This window comes from Haliotis rufescens, unplaced genomic scaffold (genome assembly GCF_023055435.1).
Source record: "Haliotis rufescens isolate VD_foot unplaced genomic scaffold, xgHalRufe1.0.p SCAF_14, whole genome shotgun sequence".
NCBI lineage: Eukaryota > Metazoa > Mollusca > Gastropoda > Lepetellida > Haliotidae > Haliotis > Haliotis rufescens.
Genome location: NW_025963824.1, coordinates 7,411,732 through 7,438,427, shown reverse-complemented (window position 1 = coordinate 7,438,427; position 26,696 = coordinate 7,411,732). Strand labels below are relative to the sequence as shown.

The following is a 26,696-nucleotide window of genomic DNA, read 5'->3' as shown; positions in this document are numbered from 1 at the left end:
TTTAAGATTGGTGCACTTCTGTAGTGACGTACATGGAAATGTGGCTGCTTGTGTTAGTTCTACTTAGGACTGAAGCTGGCGTTATAGTGATAACCCAATGAGATCCCATGCCACAGTTTAACATGGATACTCCACTACACCATGCCACAGTTCAACATGAGTACTCCACTAAGACACAGTTAACAGACTCAGAGTCGAACAGTTCTTGTTTTATCCAATTAATGCAGAGCGACAGGTAGAATAACAAGTACCATCTATCAACGCCATTTGGTATGACGCGGCCATGGGATCCGAGCAGACGCTTTATCCACTATACCGCGGGGGTGTTTTTTGTCCATCGATGCCAATCAGGCCCTTATAATGTACTACTTGTTTACAGTGGTAACAGCCTTAGGTAATGCAATTTTTCAGATTTATGGTATGAACATTATAGAAGAGCATTAAGTGACATCTTTTGAACATTTTGGGTCATCTATCATCCAAATTACTGTATTCGATCTCTAATGAATTGAATGTATTGAGCAATCAGAATGTCATCAACGACACTAATAGGTCATGCTTTACATTTGAAAATGAATCTCTATCCTTGGTACTAAAAATGATATTGTTTACATTGTGACGAATGCAATTATTGTTTATAAAATTCTGAATTTTTTTTTTTAAATCCGCACAGAAACCTTGAGATGGGTGATGCCATTTGACATCTAATTTTAAAATGAGATAAAAACAACAACATACGCATTGAAAATTATGCGACAAAAATAATGTGACAATTCTTCGTGATGCTATATTGGTGGGTCTGAATGGATGCCCACAGTTTGCTGTGCATGGCATTGCATGAAATACATTCCTGCTGTAAATAGATTGTAAGGAAAGATACAGTTACATATTACAAAGTGACAGTAGTCCTGTGAGGACTCTACTGCAAAGTAGAAGTTAAATTTATTACTGTTTCGCTTATGACTTAAGTGTAAGTGACAGCGGAATTTAGTTGGCCTCGAACTTGTATTGTGTACAAGTGCTTGTGCATGGATGATAAGTGATATTAGTGAATGTTATGGTATGTTTTGGAAACGATATAACAGCTATATTATGACAGCCTTTACGAAATAACAGATTGTGCTTTTGTGATATAAACCACCGCTGATGGCATGACTTTGTTAGTTTTTTTATTCATTAATAGTAAAATATTCTTTTAAGTATAACATTTAATAGATTTTTACCTTTTTTAGAAACCCAAGAGAACGGATTTGGTGTTGACAAATCACAGATTATGATCAACATGAACCTAGGATGATTTTTAAGAGCATGGTAATAGTACACAACTCTTTCAACTCTTATCAAAGATCAATGTCGAAGTAACTAGATGTCACGGGGCTATGGACCTTTAAGTAGTTCCCCCACAAGAGAGAGACTAGGTCTCTTGTCCTTATCTCAACGTGTATACAATGGCTGTTTTGGCTTTGACCATCTTGCTGGGGCCTGCTTGAACTGGTTTCGCTATGTTCTTCTATATCAATGACGAAACTCTGCCTGGCTCTCCTCAGTTGCTCGAATCAGTGGGTAAGTGAGTGAGTGAGTGAGTGAGTGAGTGAGTTGGCTTAACGTCGATTAGAACAGTAATCAAGTTATATGTCAGCGTTATGTAAGAAGAAAGCCCGAAGTGATGCAGGTCACAGACGTCTACCAATTTGGTGAAACCGACGAGCGCGGGTATGGTGCTGATAAAACCGAGAAGCATAATTGGGGCGAACCGGGATTTGAATGCTCGAATAATTTCTTTTCAAAAACAGGTTCGGTTTCCATGGGAACTATATGCAAAAGCATTCTTTTCATCAATTGCTCCCCACTGCATGCAGATAATATTGATGACACAGGTTGGCAAACTCGTGTGTGGTGTCGTCTAATCAATGATATTCCAATATTGCATTTACTTTAAATTTTATTACCAATAAAAAAATTCTCTTTTCTCATTTTCTCTTTGGTGACACAAACTATTACGCTGTAAAGGTTGAATCATGGTCATTATCGCAAAAAATGGAACATATGTGTTAGGCCCCACTTATAAATACACCTTTCTAAATATCAAAAGGATTCAAATTTTCAATTAAAGGGTTTCTTTATCTGGTAGGCACAGTGTTTAACATAAGAGACATCATAGCTAAACGCCAGACGAAACAGATTCCATCGGGTGTAAAAGGCAAAATATGTGAATAAAAAATATATGAATGGATCACTGAAAATCTTTGACCCGCCATTCACAAAATTTGCATAAAAAAATATGTGTTCGTTGTCTGACGCTTCACAGCAGTAAGAACATTCATGAAAAATTTACATTACCATCGGTCTTCTAGTTTCAGAGGAGAAACAAGAGGATGTATGCAAAGTAAAAGGTCAGCGCATGATGCATGCAGAAATGGCTTGGTAATGGCCTTCAAATGATTTTTTTCAATATGGTCGCAGTTTCAGCCATGTTCAAAATCGAATTGGAAGTTTAAGGGATCATACATACAAAGTTTCAGCTACATAGGCCTTGTAATTTCAGAGAAGACAACCCCCACAATAAAAGGTCACTTGACTTTCGGTCAGATGAGCTAAAATTTAACATTAATATAAACGGGATTTAAAACAGTTTATCCTTTTTAGCAAAAATGGTTTTCTTTTTCAGAAGATACGTGTGTGGTACCTTGGAAATAAAAATATAGTTAATATGTGTACATTGACCCCCTAAGGGTTCACCTACATGAATCTGCTCTTCTTTGTGAGGTTTGTTTTGGGATTTCTTGTCACAGATGTTGTCATAATAACAATACATTGTTAAACATGGCCATGAACAGAAATGTTAGTGAGTGAAATTAACGCCGCAATGGCAATATCTCAGCCATCTATCGACCAGAGCAAATTATACATTCATTAAAAGGATATACAGTAAGAGAAAATGGTAAATATAGATGAAACATAACATACCATACGTCGAAAGTAAAACATATCCAGACAATCACCTGAACTATAAAACAATAACATTTTCACTATTTACAGCACAAAACAATTTCTTTGAAGTATTTCAAAATCAATCACGAACAGGGCAACATATCTCTCAACTTGCTGGTTCATAATACGACCTTGCGATTGCTACACAGTCAAGCAAAATATATTTAATCACAAGGCCTAGGGATACACTTAGGCGGTTCATGCTCGTCAGGTTTCCATGGGAAAATGATATCATGTATTTAACTAATTGTTGATTACCACCAGATCTAGATTGCTTGTGTGCGCACTGGCAGGAGACGTTGATTATTCCGCAGGTGGGTTTTTATTCTAAATATGTAATTATCTTATTTTAAGAGTGCCATGGCAATATGATTGATGCATTGGGGAAACTTTGAAAGGCGAAAACTGGGTAATCTCTGTTTGAAGATGAAGGTTTAGTATACACTGCGTCAATATAGGTCCCCAGGTGGTGTGCTATATCATGTGTTGAGAAGCCACAATCACATTATCTGTTCAATACATTTGAGGATGATGTCGCTTGTTCCCAAGTAGGATAGCAGTAAATATGACAATCATATGTTTGCAAAGTCCTGCAACACGTATCCCAGAGTGGGTGACTTTCTTGTTTGTTGTATTCGCGAAACACTTGGTATCATCTTGTACATATACAGTCGGAAACGTACATTGCGGAATTGTGTTAATCATCGAGTCTCGGTCAGATTGAAATTTAATACTTAACAATGTACTTGGGTATCAAACCTGCCCTGACTACGTATACATTCATAAGTAAGTCATCTACAAATTGAACTGAGTTCTCATACAACATGTATATGGTCCAGAACCAGTTATACATATCACTGGTTAATACTTTGTACTCGAGTAATTTATATATCATGTTTCCTATTTGTATAACAAACGGTTCAGGGAATATAACATGACATGCAATTGCTGTGCTCTCAGTTATGCTTTCTGTCAATATAGTGATTGTCTGTTTGGAATACCATGAAACTTGAAAATGAATAACGTTTGTCATCCCCGTGGCCAGAATAATCTACAGCGTATCAGAGGTAATTGTTACAATCTTGACCATGCAAACTAATGACTGGAAACATGCTCAACAATCCAACCAGCCAAGAAAAAGAGTCTGTCTGTCCGATAAATGCTGTCTCTTACAAGCATTATATACTGGTTGATGTGAGTGTGTTTCAGTTACCATGGTTGGTACAGTCATAACTGTCGATGGTGTTTACCAATATAGACAACAGTTGGTGAGATCACTGGAAAGTTTCACTCATTCTTTTCACAATATTTTGGGGTACGACACAGAGGTCCTCCATATTCTGCTCTGGCGATCTTGGTGTCTCTTCGTTTGTGAGGCGTGATTCACCCACTTGATGCAAATTGGGTCGAGAGAATGATTGGTCTCCTTCGTATTTTGGTTCCATGTGTGACACCTCACCAGGATTACTGCTGTCATTGGAGAAGCTGTCCTGTCTTGGTGGCCTGGATGTAACCTGGTTAGTGATTTGTGAAGTATTGGCAGGATTACTGCATTGTGGCATCTCAAATTCGGTAGATTGTATATAGTTATCTTGTTGTACTTTACTCTCATCAAAGCTACAACAGAGAACAAAATAAAATCCCATTATCACATTATCGGCAACTCTTTTAATGCCATATCATTGGAAATGATTGCTTCGTTAGCAAACACACACATACATCTTATTAAATAAGCCGAACTTAAGGTAAGTATGGGAATATTTTTTGCTATATACCTATCATTAAGCAACAACAAAAATCGTGTATATCGCCACATTATATATAGTAAAAATTATATATTTAACATACATAGAATTTATTTGTCTGTTAATACCAATCAAATGCACTATCTTGGGTAGGAAAATATTATCAACGGTATTCCAATCAGTTCAAATGCCATCCGATGAAGTACAGAAGTTGATCTGTGATGTGTTTCCTAATGGTTATAGAAACATGCAGTAACGTTAAGATGAACAGTCCAATACCACAAGCTAATTCAATATGCACTTCCATTTAAATGACATAACATGATGTTGAGGGAATGTTTTATCGGAAAGAATTATTACTCTAGATAGTTTCATAAAGTTCACTCTTAGGCCTGTGTTTTACCCTCAATTTCAGTTAATCGAATGTTTGAACACACGGTTGGTTGGTTGGTTGGTTGGTTTGTTGTATAACGCCGCACTCAGCAATATTCCAGCTGTATGACGGCGGTCTGTAAATAATCGAGTCTGGACCAGACAATCTAATGGGATAGAACTATCATCACTGCGATCTTGAACTTTAAACAGTATCAACCTTCAGATATCAGTATCACTTCAATACCCCATCCTTAGGGTGACATGTGATACGTTTCGTATTCATTGAAAACAGTTAACTTTGCAGTTTTTCCTCATTACCGTGGTATTGAAAGTTTCTGGACCGAGGGGTTCTGGCTGCAGATATTTCCTATAATTTGCCGTTTCTATATATGTATATTTACAGGCTTACCTGGACTGATTTAAGTTGAAATATTTCAATGGTGAGTGAGTGAGTGAGTTGGGTTTAACGCCGCTTTTAACATTATTCCAGTTATATCACGGCGTGTCAGCTTAATGTGGGAGGAAAGCCCGAAGTGATGCAGGTCTCAGACGTTTACGACTTCGGTGAAACCCACGAGCACGGGTATGGTGCTGACAAACCTAGAAACATAATCGGGGCGAACCGGGATTCGAACCCACAATCATAGGTTTCTGGCGTGCCCAAGGGACGCAACTCTGCACAGCGAATTGCGACGCCTTAGACGACTGGGCCACCCGTGCCCCCATTTCAATGGTAATAGGTCAAAAGCAAAATATATTCTTACCCTGCCTTGGTCTTCAGTGTCGGTAACCCATGTTTCTCATCAGCTGCACTGTGTGGTCCTGTCAAAATTTTAATGGCAAAAGAATGCACCGGGACTGACATAAGTTCACCGTGTAAATCAAATGCTTTGGCTATTTTCTAAGCTTTTCAAATGTACTAAAATGCTTAATGCGACAATGAACATGAAAATCGACTGAGTGATCGATGAATTGCCACAGCATTAATCCTTCTTATACCAATCTATTTCAAAGCATCACTGACGTCGCAAAGAGCAGTAAATGTCTGCCTAAATATGTCAAAAAACATTATTAGATAATAAGGCAGTGTTTGGCACACACTGAATTGTATTTCCTCAGCATAAAAATCAGTAAGGATATACTTACTCTGCATCGAATACTGTTTATTGTGTACACTGACAATCTCTGTTAATTTGTCTTGTATGTCTATGGTTAACGATTCCAGTTGTGCTATTTGCGATTTAGAATCAGCATGACTCAGAGTGTTTTCTAATTGTTCCTCCATCATCTTCAAATTCAAACAAACTAGGTCCAGCAATCTCTTGCGTCCTTTTTCATGCTGTATCTTTGCTTTTCGATCAACAATAGCTAGTGCCAAGGATCTTCGAGCAGCATCAATGTCTCTCATCTCTGAACAAAATTAAATTAGTAATTTTTAACACATGCATCTTAATAATAATACACACAAGTGATGGAATCTAGTAGTCAACGGTCTTACACACAAAAGAAATTAACAAAATCGAGCCAGTGGTTATTTTGCTAGCTCTGGTACAAAAATCGGCGGAATGATAAATAATATGATAATAATAATAATAAATATAGTTGCAAGCAACGATGCGGGCTCCAAGGGTCAATGAAATATAGTAGCGGATCCTGGTTTACATTCATTGAAGTCCATTTCACAATATGTCACTTTGGTTATACTGACAACTTGTACAATGAAACCGACTTTTTAATGGCCCTAAGTGATGACTATTTAGGCAATTGTCACTGCTGACTCATAGGTCACTTCCGGTATTGATGTGAGTTATGTGCACTATCGTACATGATTATAATATGGTGTTCATTAAAAATGTGATATTCGCTGGTTCGTTTTGGCCCAGTTTGGCATTAAGGTAGCCGTATTTACTCCCCAGGCAATTGGAGCATCCATTACCTGCCACTATGACCGCCAGGATCAACAGTCTTAAGTGTTCATGTGGTTCTGCACCGCATGGTCAACAAGGCAATCTACCTGGTGCAGACGGCTACCAGCAGCTCAATTATCGAGCTATATAGTGCTACAGTTGTCTCACTATTGTTATAAGGTAAACATGCACCCCCAAAACCTTAGAAAGTCAAGCTTTAAATTGATGATTATAGCTTTAACCTGAGTGAGTGAGTATGGTTTTACACCGCTTTTAGCAATATTCCACCAATATCACGGCGGGGGATACCAGAAATAGGTTTCACACATGGCGAGCGAACGTTTTAATCACAATGCTACCCGACCGCCCCTATAGCTTTAAAAACGATGGCGACACAATGTCGAAGTGTTGGCGCAAGCAAGCAAGAAATCAATAGGGCAATGACAGTGACAGGATATTTTGGGGTAGCTTCGGTGGTGCTGTTGCTTATTAATCAATAGACATCTTTAATCGGTTATTAAGTCCTGGTAATTTGCTGATCACAACACTAACACAACACGAGTTCATGGTCTGATATTATTCTTAACCAATTAAAGGATCGATGAGGACATGTAACAAAGACACACTAACATGATACCGTCAACAGGAATGATTTAAATTTGATTTAAGACCGGTTGTCATCATCTACCTTGCATGACTACAGTACAGCTGCCCTTGTCAGGTGCAAAATTTCATTTCATTTGGCCAGGACCAAAGAGAAGTGCGCTATCAGCTTGTTTGTTATAAACGACATAATGAACAGTCTTAAATGTACACTTCTAAAGGCGTTGAACAAAGATCAATCTCATACATAACATTTTCATCTTTTTGTTTACAAAACAAACACGATATGATGATGCAGATAACTCAATCTGTTTCACCAAGAACAAAATTCATATACTGATTATAAAAAAGTCTTATTATTGTCTCAAGTGCACTCGGTATTTAAAATGATCCATACCGCTAAGTGATAGAGCAATCCTAAATGACATGCTAGTAAATGTCAATGTCAACGAGGGGGTCGTCTAAGGTGCCCCGATTCGCTGTGCAGAGTTGCGTCATTTGGGCACGCCAGGAACCTATGATTGTTGGTTCGAATTCCGGTTCGCCCCAATTATGTTTCTAGGTGTGTCAGCACCATACCCGTGCTCGTGGGTTTCACCAAAGTGGTAAATGCCTGAGACCTGCATCTCTTCGAGCTTTCCTCCCACTTTAAGCTGACACGCTGCGATGTAACTGTAAAACTGTTAAAATCAGCGCTATATCTAACTCTCTCACTCCTGTACATTGACTTTTACATGTACAGATATGAAGTTGAAGAAGGCCTTTCGGTGCTGGATTTGGTTGGTTAGTTGTTTTAATGTTTAACGCCGCACTCAGCAATATTCCAGCTATGACGGCGGTCTGCGGTCACTTTTCAATTCAAAATCCTTATTTTGGGAACTTCCCCTCCGAGATTGATATCTTTTCGTTTGGACACTGATTGAATGCAACTAGCTAGGAAGACTCAGCAATATTCCAGCTACATGACGGCGGTCTGTAAATAAGTCTGTACCAGACAATGCAGTGATTGATATCATGAGCATCGATCCACGCAATTGGGATCGATGACATGCATCAACCACGTCAACGGGCCTGACCACCCGATACCGTTACGACAAGCATAGGCGCCTTTTACGGCAAGCATGGGTTGCTGAAGACCTATTCTACCCCGGAGCTTCACGGGTCCTTTCGTTGCTGGGAGCCCATCAGTAAGGACAGGATAGCATACGTTGTCCCACCCAGGCTCTTCAGGATCTGGAACAATCGGCTGGCTCTGAAAGAGACCACTTCCAAATGGCTGTTTGGTAGTTTACTCTCTAAATATGGAGCTTCAGTGTCGTCTGGCACAGTGACATATTCATACTATACTTCTGATTCTTTAAAACATGTAGGTATCGAAAAGTAATAGCACAACTGCTTCTGCTTGACGAAGAATTACAAAATACAGTGTATTTTTCACAGGTCTGCGTTACATCATCAGACACCTCAAACGATTCATCAAAACTCGTCAAGAGATGTGCATTTTGCTTTAAATCCATCAAGGCTGTGTTCCTACCAATGCCATTTAAGACAGCTATATGACGGCGGTTTGTAAATAATCGAGTCTGGACCAGACAATGCAGTGATTGATATCATGAGCATCGATCCACGCAATTTGGATCGATAACATGCATCAACCAAGTCAGCGAGCCTGACCACGCGATCCCGTTAGTCGTCTTTAACGACAAGCATAGCCGCCTTTTACGGCAAGCATGGGTTGCTGAAGACCTATTCTACCCCGGAATCTTCACGTGTCGTCCGTATTTGAATACAAGGCTTATGCTTTCGTCTAAAGTAAAATTACAATGGCGGTGTTGAAATATTCTGCAGACTTCTTTCACGCGGAGATGTCCTTGACCCGTCATAACCAAAGTTACTTTGTGGTAGTCCTTCTGGTTGGATCACAATCATGTTTGTACAACGAGTTGTGTTTTTTCCATCGAGGATTTCTTCTGAGAGGTTCCCCGTGGGGACCAGGGGAAGATAAACAAGAACGTGTCCTTAGCACCCCATTGCTGGTCATAAAAGGCGACCGAATAGGGCGGCGACACTGTGTCGGCAGGGGAAGGGATTCTGGTGGTTGAGGGCGACGGAGCCGGCAATAGTGCTCCTTAGTCCAACACACCACTTCGACCCTAACTTTACCTAGAATGGGCCCGATTCTATCAATCGGCTGGTCATGTCATGCCCTGTGCATAAAATATTTCACGCACACTTTTGGTATTTAAAAATAAATCTATTCTACATGTCTATATCATATCTATCAATGTATAAAACTTGCTTAGAGCCCTATGCTCAGAAGGCGGTGGCTCATGAGCCAATCTTGTGATGCTGACCTCCGAATTCTGTGCGTCTCCAATTAACTGTCATAGGCCGAACCAGTCTGACCCTTAATATGGTAGACAGTTATAGCTTTTTCAAATTTGCTGCAGTATACCGCCCCTTTTTCCCCAGTCTTTGAAGCTTGGAGATCCGCATAAGACTGTCCTTATAGACACTTCATGGTGGGTGGGGAAAATGGGTGCAGAATTACTTTCCTTTCGACATGGCTTCCCAACACCCTGGTTCAAAAAAAAGACACATAGAGACTGACGAAAATACTATGCCTACTCGATCCGATTATTGTGCCACGCTTCTTGGTTATAGAAGCTTTAGACAAAGAACCAATCAAACTCAATCCATTGGCAATCTATAAAGGTATCATTGATGTCTGCGGAGAGGTTACAAATGTCACAAAGCTTCGTTCTGGCTTCCTCCTTGTAGAATGTGCACGGAGACCTCAATCTGTCAATCTTCTCAAAGTAAATGAGTTTGTCAATATCAAGGTTGTTGTCTCAGTGCACAAGACACTGAACTCGTGTAAGGGCATTGTCCGTGACAGAGCTCGCTGCCTGTCCGACATGTCCAAAGACAATGTAGCCAAGGAACTTGAACAACAGTCCAACCTCATTAAAATCAGATCTTAGCTCTCGCTGCCGCTAAACAAAGATCTGAGGACATCCCATTACGGGTCACGTCAGACCGACCTTTCACAAACTCTGACCGACCAATGCAATTACTGACAAGAAGTCGACATTAGCCAATCAGAAGGAAGATTTCTCATGCTTTATGGCACTAATTTTAAATTGGTGACTACTCTTCGAAACATATTTTGACAAATTCTTGCTTAAAAATTTGAAACCTGAACAAAAGAACGTTCTAGAATGTCTAATATATGGTGTTGATTGTATAGATTCAGTCGTTGAGCCCGTAACTATCGTTCGGAATACCCCGTTTTAACGTTTTCGAGGCTGCATGATTAAAAATCAGATTCTGACTGTCACTTTCATGATTTGGTAAGCAACACTCTGATTGGTCGGATGAAAGGTCGTTCTGACGTGACCCTCTCTCACAATAAGCAAAAAAAGCTCTGTCAAACAGGGGCAGCAACTCTGTCAAAATTAGTCGAAATGAAATGGGACTGCGATATGCGTATCATCAACATGTCGACATCTTGTGTGTAGAGTGTCAGGGATATTCACTAGAAACTGTAGGAGGAGTTGATTTCACAAGCTAAGTACCCTCTCTCACAAAAAGGCAAATGAAGCTCCGTAAAACAGGGGCAGTAACTGTCAAAATTAGTCGAAACGTAATGGGACTGCGATATGAGTATCATCAACATGTCGACATCTTGTGTGTAGAGGGTCAGGGATATTCTCTGGAAACTGTAGGAGGAGTTGATTTCACAAGCTTAGTACCCTCTGTGGGACGGACGGACTGCGCCACGACATAACCCCCCTTCGGCCATTCTGGCCCGGCGGGGGATAAAAAAGGGCTATAGATCGCCAGCAACCGAAGGTAGATCACCATGCTAGGGTCCATGGGGACTTACAGTACTTTTGCTACCTGCATGGACCCCAGCAGGATTTACATCATCCCTTCAGCTGTTGGCGATTATGACAAATTAAGCCAAAGTTAAACGAACATTAAACGAACATTTATACTACTATTAAAAACGTGGCCGAAATAAATATACCCATAGATACGTATTTGATTAAAATCGGCCAATCCAAACCAAAGTTATTAAGTAAAACTTTCCAGTAAACGGTTAAGATATTATCTTAATTAAAATGAAATGTTGCACCTTATTTAAAAAGGGCCTCTGCGATGTAGTAACGCAAGGTGATGACAACCGGTCTTAAATCAAAGCTTAATCATTCCTGATTATAAAAAATCACATCCCATTTTGTCGCCAGATCTGCAACACAATTTTGCTATTTTCGGGGTCTGACTTCTCAACCACTGCAGAACCGTTTGTATTCTGAATCGGATGTCTATTGCCTGATGGAATCTTATTATATGCTTCTGTTAAACCGAGTCAGGTCCCTGATCCCCAGGTCCGTTTTGTCCTGGAGCCAGTGAACGTACCAATCACCTTTTGCATATCTATATTCCTTCCGGTTATTACAAACAACATGTTTCAGTATCCCCCCTCTTTTTGTGAGCAGTATCTAACCATTAAAAAATGAATGACACTTACCCGTTCGAAATAGAATCGTACGCCCAGCCCACGATGACAAGAGCACGTCGCCTTCTTGCAAGTTCTCATCAGCAACATGTTTGCCGTAAGTGATCGATATTGAAATGTTCTGTGCTTCGCTGAAAATATAGATATATTACTTTGTAGATAATTGTAGCTAGAGGCATGGGAGATTCTGTTTCAAATTTGTACTGCGTGTGGCTTGTACTACTTAGGTTTTTCCCTAAGCCGACAGTCATATAATATAACTTATGGGCTTAAAACATTGGCATAGAGACATAATAATTTCTGTTGTACCGAATAAACTAGATAATGGGAAGATGACAAAGCTCGCCGGTTCCAACTTTTGAGACGTCCAAACTGTTTCCATGGAATTTGAGAAACATAAAAATGCCAAAAATCAGGAAATAGCAAAAGGCACCGGTACCACTCTAGGATATGTTTAATGTATCTGCCAAGTCTTGTTGAAAGATATTGCCCAAAGGGCACAGGACACATGTTTCTGGTGGGACTGATTTGTTTGTTTGTTGTTAAAAGCCCCACGCAGCAATATATCAGCTATTATACGGCGGCAATACAATTCCAAGTTTGGGCCAGACAATCTAGTGACTGATATTTTGCGCAATTTCCACGTCGTGCTTTCATCAAGCTTGAACGCCTAATACATTACGTCGCCTCTTGCTACCAGCTTAGGTTGCTATGGACATATTCTATTCTGTTTTTGGTTGGGTTTTTTGTTTAATGACGCACTCATCAATATACCAGCTATATGACGGCGGTCTGTAAATAATAGAGTCTGGATTAGTCAGACCAGTGACTGATATCACGAGCATCGATCCACTCAAGTGCGATCGATGACATGCATCAAACAAGTCAGGGAGCCTGACCATCCGATCCCGTTTATTCAGAAATGTTTTGGGGATCCAGGAAAGATTGGGTTGGGCTGCCTCCGTTTTTGCATGTAATGCAAACATCTTTGTCAACACTACTCAAGAAGTCAAGCAATTTAAAGACCATATTGGATGTATGTACAGGGATTTATTTATTATAGGTATATGCAAAATATTTAGAAAACATATATACGAACAAATAAGATGTTGGTTTTTTTATTTATTTGATCCCTTTACTTCATTTGCCAAGGAAAATATATAATAAATCATATATTAATTAAAAACCATACCTTAGTTTTTCAAATTCTTTTTTCACGTCTGTTTTCGAATGAAGAGATGTGTGTCCAATCAAAGCTAACCTGTAGGCTAGTTCACAAATCAGAAGTATTGTATATCCTGATGCATGTTTAGGATACACAATTACTGTTTGTTTGGTCTCTTCCATGAGTTCAGTGAACTCTTCAAATAAGTCCTTAACAAGATATACAGTTCCACCAGGAGGGGCATGAAAACGTTGAACGAACTTGCAGGTTGCCAGTTTCTGCAGAAAGGCTTCAACAGCCGAAATCAGTTGAGCCTCCGGTAGTGGAAGAACTTTTGTCACTGATTCCTGTTTTGCAATAAGGCGCTCGACGTTTCCTCTGATTTGAATGTCTTCAGCAGTTACAACCACAGGCAAGGCTTTGAATTCAGCGATTGTGTTGCCTATCCATTGTTCCAAGTTACTTTTCATTTCTAAATTGTAGTTGTCAAGGTGATACTTCACTTTGTTGTCTTTTCCAAAAGTGATCAATGTTACTGGCTTGTTCGTTGGAAAAATGCACATGTCACATATCAATGTCGTGTTGATTTTGTGAAAGTACTTTTGGGTAACAGGAGACAGACATTGGAAAGACGATCCGATGTAGATAAATGCTCCCAGTCGATATATTTCTTCAAGTTCTGACACAATCTTTGGGTACTCGCTTGACAACATCCTCTGCATACATTTAGGGTAGATGACAAATGCACCTGAAACATGAAAAAAGTCTTTATACCAAGGAACGACTTGTGTAATACACTTGCAAAACAGGAGCGGCATGTGGCACACTTGCCAGAATCAGGCACCTAATCGCCAGCACACAAAGTCAGCGATCTAACCCACTCAACCACCGAGGCTTCCGAAAGAATGAAAGTCCGACAACTGGTAGTCTAGATCAGGTACTTTGAGTACCCCTCTGACAAGTGTAAATTGGCACGGCTCCAATGGCCAAAAGCTATGAATACACAATGCCATTTGGAAAGTGGTCAAATGTAGCACTTTTTTAGTAAATTACAGATTCTCGTACTTTTTGGGTTGAGTCAATACAACTACCTGTTAATTTTGCGAAATTACATTTCTGCATTTTTCTGGCATGTCAAACAAAATATGATGTCACTAGGTCATAATCTTTGTAACAAAATCAATAGAGCATAGGCTCCTCTTCGAAAGTAGGTCACAGTGACCTACCACTGATGTTATAAGATTGGTATCACTACATTATAGTTGTGATTGCCTTTCAGTTTCAGTTTCAACAGAAATGAGAATACGTTGTGAATACGTATTCTACGAATTACCTTCACTTATCCCTCACCTTTCAAGTAGGTCTCTCACGACCTTTCATGACCCGTGAAGTCAGGTTGATGCATGCCATCGTATCCCAATTGCGTGGATCGATGCTCATGATGTAAATCACTGGATTGTCTGGTCCAGACTCGATTATTTGCAGACCGTCGTCATATAGCTGGAATATTGCTGAGTGCGGCGTTAAACAACAAACCAACCAACATGGATGATGTGCCAAAAGGTTTCTCATGAAGGCGATATATATCATCTGATATCGCCCATGCACCGTGTAGGTTAAAAACCAAATTTGGCAGCAGGGACAAAATCATCAAGTCCTTAAACATGTACGTTGTTTGTTATATGGCAGTGTATTTTATTGCTTAACCGTAATTGAAGCTGTGTTGCATTCTTTTTGTAGTGATTCGGTAGAAGCTCATTGCATTGTGCTTGAACAGTGATCAATCGCGTCAGAAAGTTACTATATTTAGATGCTAGTGTGGTTTGTAAAATTGCGGCCCGGCATACCGCGGACGGTGATAGTATCTAATTAATGTTCAACAACCACCAGTAGCTAAAGTGATGACGTAAATCCTGCTGGGGTATCATGCAGGAAGCGGAGGTACTGTAAGTCCCCGTGATCCCCAGCGAGGTGGCCTAGCTTTGGTTACTGGTGGCCTATGGCCCGTGTTTAAAGTTGTACATGATATTGTTATGCTCAAATATGTTTCATAAATTGCTTTTAAATATAACTTTGAATAAATAACTCAATTGTGAATATATAACTTGGTCTCGTCGCTATATGGCTGAAATAATGCCGATGCAACATTAAATTTTAATTCTTTCGCTTTAATGTTCTAGTGCCAATAGACTGGTGAAAGCAATGTTTTGAACTTTCCAGTGACTGGGTAGGTTGTATATAAGGCGTAATAGCGTGTTTACGTATCTCTCACGCATTTCATGTGAGGATCGCTCATCAACCCTGATTCCCTCCCTAGTCCATCTCAGAAGATTGACTACTGTCGCCGCTGGGTGAATATATATTATTTTCACTGACTTTTGCTATCACCACTGTATTTGTGTGTTGAATACTGACCTCTGCCATCGTGTTATATATACTGAACCAGATTAAAAACTTCACAATCCTAAAATTTTAACATTTTGACCAGTTATCATTGTGGGCCCTTATTGTGTATTTAAACAGTAATGGCCACGTATTGTCTTCAGATAACACCGTTTTTGTGCAGGTGAATCGATCAAAATCATGTGCACAGCACTATAGTGGCAAAAGTGTTTTTTCACGTGCATCTGGTCACGTGGCCATAATGCCGCACGTGTTTTCAGACATACTTGTTAGCAGTCATTAACAAAAAAGAAACACACAAGAAAACAAAAGTCTTTGTCATGCCACGACTTCCAAATGTGCAACGTGAACGTGCCATCGGCATGTTGCAGACGGAAACGTCCGTAGCTGAAGTCGCAAGGACGATGTGTTGTAGTCGACGGACCGTTTATGAGTTACAGACGCGTCTACAGCAAACGGGTACCACCGCTGATCGTCCTCGGCCAGGTCGACCACGTGTGACGCCACATCCGTAACCGATTTTTGACGGCGACATCAACCAGAAGTTAAATGTTTAGGGGTAGACTGAGTGCGCAAACTGTTCGAAACCGTCTGAGAACTGCTCACCTTCAAGCACGACGGCCATACTGCGGGCCGGTTCTGACTCAATTACACAGACATCAACGTCAAGGGCACAGCCACACTTACTATGGACTCAGAGGAATTGGAATCTAGTCGTCTTCAGTGATGAATCCCGATTTAATCTTCGATTTGCTGATGGTAGGGCGAGGGTGTGGAGGCGCCGTCATGAACGTTACGCCCAATGTTGTGTACAGGAAGTTGACAGATTTCGAGGCGGAAGTGTCATGGTGTGGGGTACTTTCTATGCACGTTCCAGGCTTCTTGTCATCCGTTGCAGCCTCAACGCTGCTGCTTACCGCGACCAGGTACTGGCACCAGAACTTCTGCCTTTTATGGCAGCACATGGGCCCGGTTTGATCTTCCAACACGACAATGCCTGACCCCACACACAGCAATTCTGACAAGAAATTTCCTTCAGAATGCGGGAGTCAACGTCATGGACTGGCCGTCAAGGTCTCCCGACCTCAATCCCATCGAACACGTCTGGGATGCTCTTGGCAGAAGTCTGCGCACTCTCCAGAACCAACCACAGAATTTGCAAGATCTTGGCACCATTTTGCAGCAACAATGGCGTCGTCTTCCCAATCATGTGTTCACAAGCACCACAAGGTCCATGCGGAGGCGTTGCGTGGCAGTTGTCAACGCACATGGTGGCCATACACGATACTGAACTTGTGTGTCATCAGATTCTCATGCTTGGGACTTATGATCTAAACTGTTGATGTTACGCTCGTATTACCGAATACCGTAGGTGCTTGGAACAAATTTTGGTTACCACCGTTAATTAAAATCCTTCTTTGGACATTATTGATTAAAAATTACCTTCGCTGATACATTTGTCCGTTGTATATCATATATGGGATTACTTTTAAAAATGTGAGGTTTTTTATTTGACTCAGTATATTACCATTGAAAATTGTACTACCACAACATTTTTTACTGCCATTGTAAGTGCTATGCAGTAATTTGTATTTATTTGTATACCTAGGTAATTTAGTAATACATTTGTTGATTTATATATCATTTTGTTGGTTGTTTGTTGGTTTCAGACTTAGTTTTCTGTAAGTACAGATTTCTGGATTAACATACTGTTTCAATTTGGGAATCGATACGTAACGTATTCCAATTACTTATCACATAGGCAACAAAGATCATTTTCGATACAGCTGCCATGGTGGCCATGGGAACAGAACTATATTGAAACATTTTAGTTCTGATCATATTTTTAGTTGATACACAGGCGACACGAAATAATCCTTTTGAAATGCAAACCAGACTTATGAAATTATGAATGATGAACCAGCATTAGAGGTAAAATACATGGTTGTCTTCAATTTTGAAACCTATATGGTAAACATATTTTTCCAAAATAAGAGTTTGCGATCTTCTGTTTTGCCTTTTACGTGGAATCTGTTCCATCATTTGGTCGAGACTGGTTATTAACTGGCGTTGAGGTTTCATGCTATCATTCCTTACGTCAACATACCTGTGTCATATGTGTCCTTCTGAAATAAGCTACTGGTGAATGTGGTAGACAGATGCGCATCAGTTGCCGTTTCAGTATCTGAAATAAGAACACAATATATATCAAACATATTTACAAACTAGTCATCACCTTTTCCGGTAGGCTGCTAACAAAATATACGAGAAGAGTTCTGGCCAGTGAATAATTGAACTAAAACATACCAATTACAGTCACATTTATAAACATTAGTAGGGTCAATATGATAATATGTGGGATAGATAATGAATTTATATAGAATAATTTAGATTTCTAATATTCTTCATAAAAGATCAAAGGTGACATGCAGAAGAAATTGGTCAAAAGTCGCATTTAACACGTTGATGAAATGCATTGCATACCTGTAGATGCCTCTTCTTGTATTGTCCCGATTCGGTTAAATGAAGTTGGTCTACGCACTTCCACATTGTTGTCGGAATCTGAAATAAGGTTAACTTGTCAAATATAGATCTAAATGTAATATTTTGACCTAGAACTAACAAAAGGGTTGACTGTATTACTGTTTTCACACACAGCTGATTTTTTTCATGTAGGTAGGGTTGTCCTAAACAACTACATGCCAAAATCATTCCACTTGGTTAAAACAACAATTTAGTAGTGGAACAGTCCAGGAGTAGGACGTGGTCAAAGCATTTCATCGATCCCAATTGCGTGGATCGATGCTCATGTTGTCAATCACATGATTGGCTTGTGCAGCCTCGATTATTTACTGATCGTCGTCCAATAGCTGAATATTATGTGGGGTTAAACAACAAACAAACAAACTAACAATATGAGAGATAGAATCTGATTGGTCAGTAGGGGTGGGGTCGGGGGACACCAAAGGGTCATAATTCGTAATAGCCACTGGTGGCGCTAAGATGGAACCCAGAAATTACAGTCTAGTTCGGATAGTCAAGTTTGGGCATAAGACTGATGTCTCAGGAAGTAATACCTATCTTGATGCATTCATGTAATTTCCAGCATCACAGAGCAGAATGAAAGAAAGTCTGTTGTGCTGCAAATATGAAACCACAACTTTCTAGGTATGAGTTTGATAAAGCAACAAAATGTTGGAAATAAGAATGTATATCTCTCTTTAAACAGAGATATTTACATATTGATTACCAAGCGTGGATTGGTGAGATACATAATTATTCTAAACCAGAGCTTCATTGAATAATAATAAGCTTGACTATAACTTTCTTTCCAGACATATTAACATTACAATTTACAGAAATACTTTTATTAGATAAAAAAGTAGGAAGAATGTACATTATTCCAAGATCGAGGGAGTGAATTATTTCTAACGTCTCATCTGCAATATTTCAGTAATATCGTGATGAAAAGTTATACATCAATAATATATATATTTGGACGAAGTAGAAAACCTGTCGCCGATGAACAGTACAATAACTAGACTATCACAGATTCCATTTAAGACTAGTTGAATACATGTAAAAGCAGAAAGTATTAGTTAACAAAATATAAGAATGGGCCAGAGACCATCAGTAAATAGCGGGAGATAACTATACTAGGAACCATGGGGACTCCTGCATGGACCCCGGAAGGATTTATGTCATCCCTTTAGTCCCTGGCGATAGTTTAACAGTTAAGCCAAAGATTAAAATGACGAATATATTTCGTTTAGCATGCATAAAAATGTTTCGCATGATGTGGAAGTTACATACCTTCTTAAGGTGGGACAATAATGTTACGCTACTTTAACCTCCCATGAGGGAACAACCACTAACAATCTTAGTTATAAATTAAAACAACCAACTTATAAAATAATACACTTAGTCAACAATTTCTTAATAAGTTCTATTTCTTTTAAATGAGAATTAACATTACTAAAAAGGCCCTTGAGTGTTTTTACACTCAACAGAATCAACACAGTTAAGCAGGACATGATCCTCACCTTTCAATAAATATTCATACGTATATCTATTGGGTCAATACGACATCGTCGCATAATGACTTCTTCAAATCTGGACTGACAACCCAAAAGGTATAACCGATACTTGGTTTAATTTCGTGCAGGTCTCAGACGTTTACCACTTCGGTGAAATCCACGAGCACGGGTATGGTGCTGACAAACCAAGAAACATAATCGGGGCGAACCGGGATTCGAACCCACAATCATAGGTTTCTGGTGTGCCCAAGGGACGCAACTCTGCACAGCGAATTGAGGTGCCTCAGACGACTGGGCCACCCGTGCCCCCCATTTTCGATAAGAACGGGTTTCATACACAGGGCATGGGGTGACCAGCAGATTTAAAGAACCGGGCCCATTGTACAACCCGTGAAGGTGAAGGTAGGGTTAAAGTAGCGTGTTGGGCAAAGAAACCATGTACCTGGAACCAGTGCCCTCAACTACCAGAATCCCTCTTACGACATAGGGGTGCAACCCATGGCAAACACTTTGCCTAATTCGGTCACCTTTTACAACTGGGTGCACTTCGAGCACATCGTCAATGACTGTATACTTCTGTTTTTAAGAAAGATTAAGTGTTGTCAAGAAAAGTGAGTGAGTGAGTATGGTTTTACGCCGCTTTTAGCAATATTCCAGCAATATGACGGCGGGGGACACCAGAAAAGGGCTTCACACATTGTACCCATGTCGGGAATCGAACCCGGGTCTTCTGCGTGACGAGCGAACGCTTTAACCACTAGGCTACCCGACCGCCCCTGTCAAGAAAAGAGATTTGGTACTAGAAAGGTCTGAAGTTTGAGTGCTTATCTTGTACTAGAAGCATGTCCTGGTCTAGTCATTTTTCTAATGTCGTCACGATATGGCTGAAATATTGCCGATGTGACGTAAAGCATTAACTCACTCACTCTCTCATTTTTCTAATGATGGTTTTAAGGGGGAAAAAGCAATGTTTGGAATTTTAAAGTCATTGACAAAATTACATCCTCTTCGACATGACTTGTATTTTAAAATATTTAATATGTAAAAAGTCCCAAAAGAATGATGAAATAAAAACTATATATACATTGGCATGCACGCGCTTTCTAGGTGTCAACACCCAACAACATGGTTCGAGTCGAATTTGTGCGTTATCCATTATATCTTAATGCATACAGAAGAGTTATTGGTTATTTGATAAAGTTATTGTTCGATTGTCGCATTCCAAAGAAATGTTATCATTATATGATGCTTCAGGCAGAAAGCTATGGTAATATCGAGTGGGTGACAAAATGTAAATCTTTATTGTTCAGCTTGGGGTTTGGCAACACCAGTGTATATGTCATCTTAGATGTGTGACCGTCAATAAATTGAGAGTAGGGCTTGCTAGGTTTAGATGTTTTTCGCATTAGCTATGTGCTGAAACTGGGAGATACGCTAATATCCCATGTTGCAGAAGACAATGTTGTGTTTGTAATGCTGGGTATTTGGAGGACGAGTATCATTTTTTGTTAGTTTGCCCCGGTTATAACAAGTTATGGGTGGATCACTTACCAAAAACAATGAAACAAAAAAATAATATATAATTATGTCTACACATGATTGAAAATTAACTAAACGTCTAGTTATTATTATCTATCGAACTATGCCACTTCCTTTTGTCAGAACAATAAGATCTGTGTACATCACGTCCATTGTAATACAAATGTAACCATGGGCCGATGGCCTACACTTATGAAATATGCCGATTGAAGTATACCTCTGTCCGTTCATCATGAAATTGAGGTGGCATTGGGTTTACCCAATCATTGTGTACCAGGATATCTCAATCTATTTTTGGATTATCAAAACTTGATCTTTAGAAAACGTTGAGTAGTGTACTATTGCACATCTCCCAGCCATGCAGAGCTTCAAATGTTTTTTAGGAGAAAATCTGATGTATTTGAAGGAAATGCCAATACTGTCAGTCATGTATAATTTAATCAATATCAACAGAATAATGTGTGTTACATGCTATACTAATTAATATTCTGTGCTCTTTCATAATTGGTACTGTCCTCTACATGTATAACGGGCTGGTGGCCCCTTTACGTCAATAGATCGATCTATATACAAATAAATCTCCCAAGCTATTATTAATCGTTTGCTTCGTTTTCGTTTGATTGTTGTTTAACGCCCCACTCAGCTATATTCAACCTACGAGGGGTGTTCATTAAAGATTTCCCCTGAACCACTTAATGTTATCATATTTGGTTGAAAGTTCACATGTGTAATGATACATGTATCTATGGGTTATGTCTGAATTTGCAGCACCGAACTATTAATCTTACCACTTTTACAGGTGTTATGGTCGAGTTGGGTGTGACAATGGAGCCAGAAGAATACCGAGCAGTGATTAGGTTTTTATATTTGAAAGGTCGCACACCAAAAGAAACTTTTGATGAAATGACAGCAACTTATGGGGAAGATGCCTCATCATATGACGTTGTTGAACACTGGCATCGCCAGTTCAAGTGTGGTCGGACATCTGTGGAAACAGCTGCCATTCCTGGTCGCCCCCATTCAGCCATTGATTAGGACACTATACATCAAGTGGAGACCGCCATTTTGGCAGACCGACATATAACTGTTCGCCATTTAGCACAAGATGTCAAGATCAGTGTAGGGTCTGTGAAAAAAATCATCCATGACAATTTGAACATGCATAATGTGTCTGCACGATGGATTCCCAGGTTGCTCACTGCACCATCTGACTTCCACCTCTTTCCAACTATGAAGTCATTTTTGAAGGGAAAACGGTTCACAGATGATGAAACACTGATTTCTGAAGCGAAGTCCTGGTTTGAGACGCAAAATGAGGGCTTTTACAAGCGAGGTCTCCATAGTTGCATAAAACGATGGGAGAAGTGTGTAACTCTTGGTGGTTCCTGTGTGGAGACTATGTCAAGTTTCATTCCACTAGGTCCATCGGAAGTGGGTCAGGGGAAATATACCCCTCGTATATGGTGGCGGTCTGTAAATAATCGAGTCTGGACCAGACAATCCAGTAAATGATATCATGAGCATCAATCTACGTAATTGGGATCGATGACATCCATCAACCAAGTCAGCGAGCCTGACCACCCGGTCCCGTTGGCGCCTTTGGCGACAAGAATGGTGACCTTTTACGGCAATCATGGGTTGAAGACCTATTCTAATTATACACTTATATATGGTAAATATCGCTACAACAAAGCCAATCAGTCTTACCTCCAGCAGGACAAGTATAATCCAATGAAACCCTTCCAAAAGCATGGAATTCTTGGTCAGAGAAAGACGAAGGGTATGAAACTAAAGATTCATCACTTCTGTGGCTAGACATGTTCAAATCACTGCTACTGTGTAGCACCAACAGTAAAGGCCTTTATTCTCTCCAACCATTCACAATGCTCCAATCTACGTATTTGTCCCTTATTGTCAATAGTGTAAGTTTCAGGCCCCTTTTTATTATAGAATATAATACCCGCAGAGTACCCGACTGCAATTTCTAAAACTTTAGCATTTTCCTGCACAGGAGAGTTGTACAGTGCGACCTCTATGATGCTAGCAGGGACTGGAGTCAGAGTTCCGTCTGGACTTTGATAGGATGCGTCACACTGTAATTTCACTTCCAAAGACGTTTGGAACTCCTCAACACTCCAGGGGCAGGGAAAACCATTGGGATATATTTGCCTGGATTCGTATGTCCGCCCTCCATTGCTTTCATTTATTCCCACGAAGAAAGAACCCCCACTCTCAAGTTTTGACATGGAACATAAATTTTCTCTGAATCTCAGATCTGTCCAGATGTAATCAACAAATGAGGAAATATCACGAAATGTTCGATCCTTCTTCAAAAACACACTTTTAAGTTCAATGTTTCTGTTTTCATGTAGTTGCTGTGTACAGTTGTCAATTCCTCTTAGTGTTGGTTCTGTCTCTGCTGGGTTCACCTTTCTAGACAGGAGTGAGACAATCACATTGGTCGAAGCATTTTCAATCATACAATCCGATGGGACTTTTGTGTAGAAATGTACTGTAGTTACAAACTTTGATTTTTCTACACTGAGGAGAAGTACAGGGTGATCTTCAAAACTGGAAATAACATCACACAACCATTGACGTTTATAAACATCAGTAAACAGTTTTCCGTCAGGGATTAAATTCTTTAGGCAGGAATCTGTGAAGTTGTCAAAGTGCCCAAGGTACCTGTCTCCTGTGTCTTGACCACACAGATGAACAAGGATCTCTCCACCTGACGTATTTCGTAATGCTGATACCTTCTTCTCAATTTCTTTCAACTTTCTCTGTTTTTCCTTGTTATGTTTCACCTTAGAAGAAAAAAGATAAACATCCAGGTGTATCAAGAACAAATAGGCTCCATTACGACAAGGGGAGAAGGCTGTTGCTACCTCTTCACAGTCACAGCAACCTGTTTTGAAATAAAGATGGGATCAACAAATGATTTGCATTTTACCCTCACAAGGTTATCTTTTACAGAAGCAACATGTATGTCTCACGTAATGTGCATTTTTTATTTTATTTTCAACATCTAAGCATGCAATGTCAATCTTTACACTGACTTACATTAGCAGAAACAGGGAAATTTACAAGACCACGACAGAACTGGTTCCAATTAGATTCCACAGAAATTTATTATATTCACTGTTATGGTTATGTGTTCATGTAACAAGGGTATAGTGGTGTATTTTATTTACAATGTGACAACTGTGATTTTACTTGAAAACTGTCACTTATACTGTTAATGTACCCTAGATATCTTTGATATTTAATGAAGTAAAGTTATATATGATAATACTTACTATCAATCCCTTGTGCCATACTCTGCCATATTTTCGTTGTATTCAGTCGTCATGGTATTACACCCTGAAAAGATAAGGTATGACTGATTTAGTGTGACACAACGTAGTTGAATCCTACAGAGTTATATCCGTCATTACTGAATAGTTACAATGGGTTTAACGCAGCTTTGAACGGCATTCCTGTTATACCACGTCGTGTCAGTTTGATGTGGTAGGAAAGCCTGAAGTGATGAAACCCATGAACACGAGTATGGGTCCAGTGGTGATGGGAAGATAATTCGAACATCAATGCTCGTCCTATTGCTGCCAAAGTTCACATGTATCTGCTGTTTCGCATCTTTGTACTTTATTCTGGATGAGACAATATTCATTCTTACCTCTGGTAGACTTTTCTCGAAAATATTTTACTTTTAAGATCATATCTTGTAAGGTTCTCAATAGTAATGGTAAAAGTTAAATGAAGTTTTGATGGCATAAACTTCATTGTTTTCTGGTTGCATATAACTTGGCGTCGCGGCCATGTTGTATTCAAGGTAGCATTTTACTTACATAGCGTACCATATCGGAGTCTCCGTTTGATCATTTTGTTCTCATTACGTTTACTTATAAATCATTTCTTAAAAGGTTCTGTAAAGAAACTATTGAAAGTTGGCATTATGTAGCAACATTGTAAGTTTCTTAATGTATGTCAAGATTAAATCCGTTTAGCGGCCATTATTGATTTGTATGTTTGTTATATAAAACACACATGCAGATGCCGTGTAAAGATACTGATATAATATGCGAGTATCCAGGCTCCCATTCACTGTTTTACCATCTACGCTAGAGGCCACCTACAATCTAGTCGTTAACGTTATCTGCAGGGGTATATGTTTTTGCTGGAGCAAAACTCAAAGAAAGTTCAATATTTCTATACAAATTTGTGCACAAAATCACAAATGTGTCAAATATTTCAGTAAGTTTGTGAAATAAATGACATTTTCAGTCATATAATAAAATGATGAAATAATAAAGTTTTACAAATTGACTCATTGATTGTTAAAAATATTCGCCCGTTAAGACATACACATGCTATGTGAGTTCAATTTAGCTTGGTTTCGCCTTAATGCCATCGGTCTATTAATGTATTTTCTACTTGACGTCTGTGTTGAATTACATCCGCTGGTAAGGCTCGCTGACTTGGTTTATACATGTCATCGTATTCCAATCGATGCTTGTAATGTCAATAACTGGATTGTCTGGTCCAGATTCGTTTATTTGTAGACCGCCGTCATATGGTTGGAATATTGCTGAGTGCGGCGTTAAACAACAAACGAACAAACTTCTTCCCTGTTGTCCTATAATGCTCAGAGGGGAGGTGGGGTAGTCTAGTGGTTAAAGCGTCGATCGTCACGACGAAGACCTGAGTTCGATTCCCAGAATGGGTACAATGTTTGAAGCCCACACTTGGTGTCCCCCGCCGTGATATTGCTGGAGTTTTTGCTAAAGGCGGCACAAGGCAGTACTCACACACTCACTATACTGTTCTGATATTCTGCTCACACAAGAATGTATCTCACTGCACCCATCCTTTCACTGGCACGATAACCTAATTTAGGATTGATTTACAACCACGTTAAAAAACAAACAAACTTGTTCCTAGCTTGAAAAACCGAACATGATCATATATCACAATCAAGAATGTTATAGGAAAAAATGTATTGAGCAGTGCATAGCTATTTACTCGTACAGAGATAACGTTTCTCTTTATCTAGGTCATGTTTACTTTACCATTGATTTTCAGTCAAGCGTGTATCCCATGGGTAAAAATAGCTATAAAACTTGATCTGCAGTGTAAGGACAAAGTTCATGCAGACACTTGTTTTGGGGGTGTGGGGGTGGGGGTGGGGGTGTGTGTGTGTGGGGGGGGTGTGTGTGTGTGTGTGTGTGGGTGGGGGGGGGGGGGGGGGGGGGGGGGCTGTAGCGGCACGGGTGGCCCAGTCGTCTAAGGTGCCGCGATTCGCTGCGCAGAGTTGCGTCCCTTGGGCACGCCAAAAACCTATGATTGTGGGTTCAAATCCCGGTTCGACCCGATGATGTTTCTCAGCTTATGTCTGTCAGCTCGTGG

At 39.8% G+C, this 26,696-nt stretch overlaps 1 protein-coding gene across 1 annotated transcript; it reads right to left on the bottom strand.

Moving 5' to 3' along the window:
• Positions 1-1,929: 1,929 nt before the first annotated feature.
• Positions 1,930-24,987, bottom strand: LOC124123187. Its single transcript, XM_048395716.1, has 9 exons — positions 24,590-24,987; positions 22,998-24,198; positions 18,199-18,276; positions 17,822-17,899; positions 13,339-14,059; positions 12,159-12,277; positions 6,258-6,521; positions 5,876-5,933; positions 1,930-4,608 (listed from the first exon to the last, which is right to left on the bottom strand). Exons 2-9 carry the CDS (start codon positions 23,107-23,109, stop codon positions 4,266-4,268), a joined length of 1,773 nt encoding a protein of 590 aa, XP_048251673.1. The 5' UTR covers positions 23,110-24,198; positions 24,590-24,987; the 3' UTR covers positions 1,930-4,265.
• Positions 24,988-26,696: the final 1,709 nt, after the last annotated feature.